At 50.5% G+C, this 6,857-nt stretch overlaps 1 protein-coding gene across 1 annotated transcript; it reads left to right on the top strand.

Annotated features, from left to right (window-relative positions):
- On the top strand, window positions 3,323-3,817 carry LOC107633706 (uncharacterized protein K02A2.6-like). The gene has a single exon (XM_016337306.1). It carries the CDS (start codon window positions 3,323-3,325, stop codon window positions 3,815-3,817), a length of 495 nt encoding a protein of 164 aa, XP_016192792.1.

Genomic DNA, 6,857 nt, shown 5'->3' with positions numbered 1-6,857 from the left:
CTCTGAAGGACCGAACCGGGGGAAACAAGAGCCTCTATTGTGATTATCACAAGGGCTATGGACACAAGACACATGATTGGTTCGACCTGAAGGACGCGCTAGAACAAGCGATCCGGGACGAAAAACTGGCCAAATTATCCCATCTCATCAGGAAGCCGAGGAGGCGAGATCGCGACCGCGAGGGAGATGACAAGACCCACGCGGTGAAGTGACGTCACGAGCCGGAGGACAACGAGCACGACCTTACCATAGTGAACGTGGTAACAGCAAGAGACGCTCCTCCAAGGTCGAGGTCGGCACACAAGAAAGACGCCAAGGTCCTGGTGGTTTCCTCATCTTCTATGCGAAGCTCCAAGAGATCCCCACCCATCTCATTTGGCCCGGAGGACCAATGGTTCGATGAGGCCGCGGAAAACCCTCCCATGGTCATCACGGCCAGATGGGAACCGGCCTCATCAAGTGGATCCTTGTGGACACCGGGGCTGACTCGAACATCATGTTTCGCAACGTGTTCGACGCCTTGAGCCTACGGGATGCCGATTTAAAGACGCACCAGCACAGTGTCGTAGGCTTGGGCGACCACTTCATCAAGCCAGACGGAATAATCTCCCTACCTGTATCAGTAGGACAAGGCCAAGGACGGAGGTCGGTAATGGCAGAATTTGTGGTTCTGCGAGACTCCACGGCCTACAGCGTCATCCTAGGGAGAAAGACTATCAACGACCTCAGGGCAGTAATCAGCACAAAGATGTTGGTAATGAAGTTCATCGCTGATGACGGATCTGTGGGATCCATAAAAGGAGACTTGGAAACGGCAGTCGCTTGCGACAATGCCAGCCTCTCCTTAAGGAAGAAATCTAAAGAGGCATCGGGAGTGTTCCTCGCCGACTTGGACGCTAGAGTTGACGACAAACCGAGACCTGAACCGGAAGGGAACCTGGAGAGGTTCAGAGTCGGTGACACGGAGGAGAAATTCACCTTTGTGAACAGAAACCTCCCACACGACCTGAAGGAACCTCTAATGGAAATGATCAGGGCTAACGGCGACCTATTTGCTTGGACGCCAGCCGACATGCCGGGAATAGACCCCCAACTCATGTCACATCACTTGGCCGTCAAGGCGGAAGCCAGACCGGTGGCTCAGAGGAGAAGGAAAATGTCACAAGAAAGAGCAGAGAAGGTGGCCAGGCAAACGTCCAGCCTCCTCAAAGCGGGATTTATTCGAGAACTCGACAACTCGACTACTCGACATGGCTGTCGAATGTAGTTCTAGTGAAAAAGCACAATGGAAAATGGAAGATGTGTGTGGATTACTCCGATCTCAACAAAGCATGCCCCAAGGACTGCTACCCCCTGCCCAACATTGACGCACTCGTCGACGCAGCGGCAGGATATCGGTACCTGAGCTTTATGGACGCTTATTCTGGCTATAATCAGATACCGATGCACCGGCCTGACGAAGAGAAAACAACGTTCATAACGCCGGGAGGGATATATTGCTACAAGGTAATGCCGTTCGGCCTGAAGAACGCTGTGGCAACGTACCAAAGGCTAATGAACAAGATATTTAGTAACCTCATAGGCAAAACGGTGGAGGTGTATGTAGATGATATCCTCGCAAAGACCACTCGACCTGAGGACCTCATAGGCGACCTGGGAAATGTGTTCGCCTTCCTCCGACAACACGGCATGAGGCTCAACCCACTCAAATGCGCCTTTGCCATGGAAGCAGGAAAGTTCCTAGGGTTCATGATAACCCAAAGGGTGGTCGAGGCCAACCTAGAAAAGTACCATGCAATACTCCAAATGAAGATTCCGGGCTGTGTCAAGGATGTTCAGAGGCTGTCGGGTAGACTTACTGCCTTATCCCGTTTCCTTGGAGCGTTGGCTGCCAGGGCGCTGCCATTTTTCAACCTTATGAAAAAAGGGATAGTGTTTGAATGGACCCCGGCGTGTGAGGAAGCGTTTAAAGGCGGCGGTCTTGGTACGAGAAGAAGGGAAGGTTCAACAACCAATTTACTTTGTGAGTAGAGCACTGCAAGGAGCGAAACTTGGATACAACAAATTAGAGAAGCTAGCACTGGCGCTGCTGACCTCTTCCCGCAGGCTACGGCAATACTTCCAGGGTCACCAAGTGGTCGTGAGAACGGACCAGGGAATTCGCCAGGTGCTCCAAAAACCCGACTTAGCGGGAAGAATGATGACTTGGGCCATCGATCTATCTCAGTATGACTTGCGATATGAGCTCCGACATGCGATTAAGGCGCAAGCAATGGCAGACTTCTTGGTTGAGGTAACGGGGGACCCAACCGAGGAAGCGGGCATACGGTGGAGGCTCCATGTGGACGGGGCCTCCAACCAAACGTTCGGAGGTGCCGGGATCATCTTGGAAAGTCCTGCCGGGGTCATATACGAACAATCAATCAAGTTTGAGTTTCCCGTATTGAACAACCAAGTGGAGTACGAGGCCCTCTTGGACGGCTTGATCCTAGCTTGGGAAGTCGGGGCTACGAGGCTGGAAGTGTGCAGTGACTCACAGGTCGTTACCTCGCAAGTAAATGGAAGCTACCAGCCAGAGACTCGCTATTGCAGAAGTACTTGGAGAAGGTCAAAGAGTTGAGCAAACAATTTGAGGAGGTCGCGGTCCAGCACGTTCCGAGGGAAAGGAACACACGGGCAGACCTCCTATCCAAGCTAGCAAGCACAAAACTGGGAGTCAGCAACCGGTCCCTCATTCAAGGCATGATAAAAAAAACCAGCAGTCGCCCTTCACCTAAAAAAGATAGGCCCCTCCTGGATGTACCCCATCACTGATTTCCTAGAAAACGGCAAACTCCCTGACGACAAGAAGGAAGCTAAAGCGTTGAGAAGGGAGGCGGCCAAATATGCGATCATACAAGGTCAACTATTTAAAAAGGGACTCAGCCAACCCTTATTAAAGTACCTGCATCCCGACCAAACGGACTACGTACTCAAAGAGGTCCACGAAGGATGCTGTGGTCACCATATCGAGGGCAAAGCCCTAGCAAGAAAGCTCATCCGAGCTGGATATTACTGGCCATCATTGATGATGGACTCCAAAAAATTTGTAAGAAAATGCGTCAAGTGCCAAGAGAACGCCAACTTCCACAAAGCACCGGCAACCGAGCTAAGCCTATTGACGTCCTCCCGACCTTTCGCACAGTGGGGAGTCGACCTACTTGGACCTTTCCCGGTTGGCCCGGGGCAAGTCAAATACCTCATAGTTGCTATCGACTACTACACCAAATGGATAGAGGCTGAACCACTGGCCAGCATATCCTCGTCCAATTGTCGAAAGTTTATGTGGAGGCAGGTGATAACTCGATTCGGCATCCCGGAAGTTGTTGTCTCCGATAACGGGACACAATTCACTGACAAGAAGTTCGCAGAATTCCTCTTCGGTCTGGGCATAAAGCAGAGATTCTCCTCTGTAGAGCATTCCCAGACGAACAGTCAGGTCGAGGCCGTAAACAAGGTCATCTTGCTGGGCCTCAAGAAGCGGCTGGATAACAAAAAAGGTGCATGGGCCGACGAACTCGCCTCGGTCCTCTGGTCTTACCGAACAACCGAGCAGTCGTCCACAGGAGAAACCCCTTTCCGCCTGATGTACGGGGTGGACGCAATGGTACCCGTAGAGATCGGAGAGCCGAGCCCACGATTACTTCTGAAGGGAGTAGAGGAAGCTGTGGAAAAGGACCTAGCAGATGAGGCTAGGGAGATGGCCTATTTGTCAGAAATAGCACTAAAGCAAAGAATGGCCCTGCGCTACAACGCCAAAGTGCTCAAGAGAATTTGAACAAAATGACCTCGTCTTGCGGCGCAACGATATCGGGCTGCCGACCCAAGGGGAAGGTAAACTGGCGGCAAACTGGGAAGGCCCCTACAGAGTCAAAGAGGTGATTGGCAAGGGCGCCTACAAATTGGAGAAGCTCGATGGCAAGGAAGTCCCGAGAACTTGGAATGCAAGTAACTTGAGAAGATTTTATTCCTAGCTCAAACACGCCGACTAGGCGATCTGACGAGCTCAGTGATTTACTTTTGTTAAGTACTTATTATGGCAATAGACTTGCTTAACTATCGATTAATGTTTACTTGTCAAAATTACCCTCCCATTTACTTTTCTCCATTTACGCATCCCACAACAACAAGTTCCTTATAATACATGTTAAACGGGACCACGATACGGTGCCCCGGGACTGATCACCCTGGGAGCCAACTAAGTTAAAGCCATAACAAACGGCTACAGCAATAGCAAAGCCACGACTTGGCTTCGCCAAATTACCAACACAACGGTAAACAAACATGAGCGACAAGCCAATACCAACAAAACGGTAACAAAATAGAACGAAAATGCTACCAGACAAGCAGAGAAAGATGATAATCACAAGCCAACACCAAGCGACTATTAAAGTATATCAAAAAGTAAGTTCCACAAGTTCTACAACAAAATCACAAACTCCATACAAAGATACAAGAGATCATTTCTTGGGCATAACGACAATCTTGCCATCCTTGATTGTCTTAAAGACCCCGATTGCCGACGTGTCGAAGTCAGGAGCCACGATCTTCACCTGGGCCTTAAGAGCCTCTTCAGTCATTAGGATCGCGCCTTTTCCCTGCTTCACGGTCTCTTTATACTTCTTCTTACACTCTTCGGCTTCAGCTTGAGCGGCCTTAGCCGACGAGATGGCCACATCACGTTCCTTCTCCAAAGCGACCATCCGACCTTGCGCGGCATTGAGCTGACTTTCCAAAGTCATCTCCCGCTCGGTTAGACGGGATACGGTAGCATCAGAGGTCTTCAATTTTTCCTCGGCAGACGCGGCCTTCTCCTCGGCAGCCTTAAGCTTCTCCTCTGCCTTGGACAGCTGCTCCCGAAGCGTTTCAACTTAAGTTTTGAATTGATTATTGGCTGTAGCAGCAGATTCGAGCTTCCTACGCACCGACTGCATCCCCGACAACTCGAACTCGGCCTTCCGAGCTATAGCAGCACCGCGGAGGAGGGTAAGGTACATCCACCTCGCCTGTCCCGCAAGGTCGGAGCCACAGAAGTGCTCCTCCGTGCCGAGAAGCAACTGGGAATCTATGAAGGTCCCGGCGTCAAAGTTCCTCTCCATCACGATGAGGGCTCCTTCAGGGCTGGAGAATGACCTCTACCTCTTAGGGCGAATGACCTTCAATTCATTATCATCATCGACTTGTTGAGCGGAGGTCGAATACCCAGTACCGGTCGCCTCCTCATGAATGGGAGAGACGCGCCCCCTGTTAGAATGTTTGTCCGACATCTTGGCATCACGGGGTGAAGGCACCGCCTGATCCTCCTTATTCTCAGGTGGGGCCTCCGGCTTCCCGTCAGCCTTTTCTTCATCGCTTTCCTCCAAAAAAGTCTTGTACAAACTCTCAAGGCCTGTCACCTCGGCAGACATTCCCACTGCAACAAATAAATAAACAAGTTAGTCGTGAAATCGGCATAACCAATCAAAGCAATAGTAATGCAAGAAACATAAGTCAGAGCTGCTCACAAATATAATTTCTGGCGACCTCCTGGTCACCCATAAGAAGGTGGAGATTCACATGGTTTCTCCCCAAAACGGCCAACAACACGTCGGCAACCTTTTTGTCCACAGCGGACATCCCCTTGTAAGTCACCTTAACAAAGGTGTTGGACCCCGCCCCGAAACTCCAATACATTGGGATGAGGTGTTCTCCTTCTAACGACAACCAGAAGGGATGGCGGCCTTTGACTGGGCGCACCTTAAAATACTTGTCCTTATACTCATGGTAAGAGTCCTCGAACAAGCCAAAAATCCTCCGACCCTGGGCAGATCGGAAGGACATGAACCCTTTCCTTGCCTTCCCTTCCTTGGAAGGATTCGTGAGGTTGAAGAAATAAAGGAAAACGTCTACGGACACCGGCAACTCTAGGTATTCACACACCATCTCGAAACAGCGGATGGAAGCCCAACTGTTCGGATGCAGCTGCGACGGTGCCACGGAGATCCAGTTAAGGAGCGCCATTTGAAAGGCAGAAAAAGGAATACGAACCCCCACTTGGGTGAACATGGACTTATAGAACCAAATCCAATCGGCAACCCGGGGGGAGTGGAAGTTGAGTTCGTATAGTCGTTCGCCAGGGGCGTGAATGAAAACGTCGTAGTTGGCCTCCTCGTCAGTCCCACCGCACAAGTACTCGGCTTGGCGGAACTCGGTAAGCTCCTCCTCGCCCATCTGGTTCGGGGAGTCTTTCACGTCGGAAGTCACCCAAGCGTACGGGTCGTAACCCGCGGCGGAGGTGGAAGCTCGTGAGACGATGCGAGGCATACCTACAGTGGGGTACCACTCGGTTAGTCTACGAGGTCGGGAGCTCGGAAAATTCCAGAAACTATATTTAGCCTATTCAGTAACTAAAATTAATCATGGCCGAAGCAGAATCCAAGTAAAAGCCTAAAAAGCTAACACCCTGGAATGGTAACCCCCCTAACGCACCTACTTAACACTAAGGCCATCTGGCATACAAATCAAACAGGAAGCATGCATACAGAAGAACTAATGATGAAGGTAAAATGGACATGAAGCAGAGAGCGAGGAAATGAATGCTTACCTAGATTAGTTGCGAAGATTCGAAAGAAAAGGGAAAGGAGCGAATGCACAGGGATGCAGAAATGATGCTCTGGGAAACTTAAGAGAAAAGAAGATGGAGATGGAAGGAGTAAAGAAATGAGATGAAAACAAAAGGCAAAACTGGTTAAAACTGCCAGACTCAAGAAGCGCGAAAGGCCAAGGGGCAAAATAGTCTTTGCGCGCGGGGTTTTGAAATCATTTAATGCTCAGCGCGA

Source organism: Arachis ipaensis, chromosome B03, assembly GCF_000816755.2.
Source record: "Arachis ipaensis cultivar K30076 chromosome B03, Araip1.1, whole genome shotgun sequence".
Classification (NCBI taxonomy): domain Eukaryota; kingdom Viridiplantae; phylum Streptophyta; class Magnoliopsida; order Fabales; family Fabaceae; genus Arachis; species Arachis ipaensis.
The sequence above is the reverse complement of the archived record's forward strand: the minus strand, read 5'-3'. Positions and strand labels throughout refer to the sequence as shown.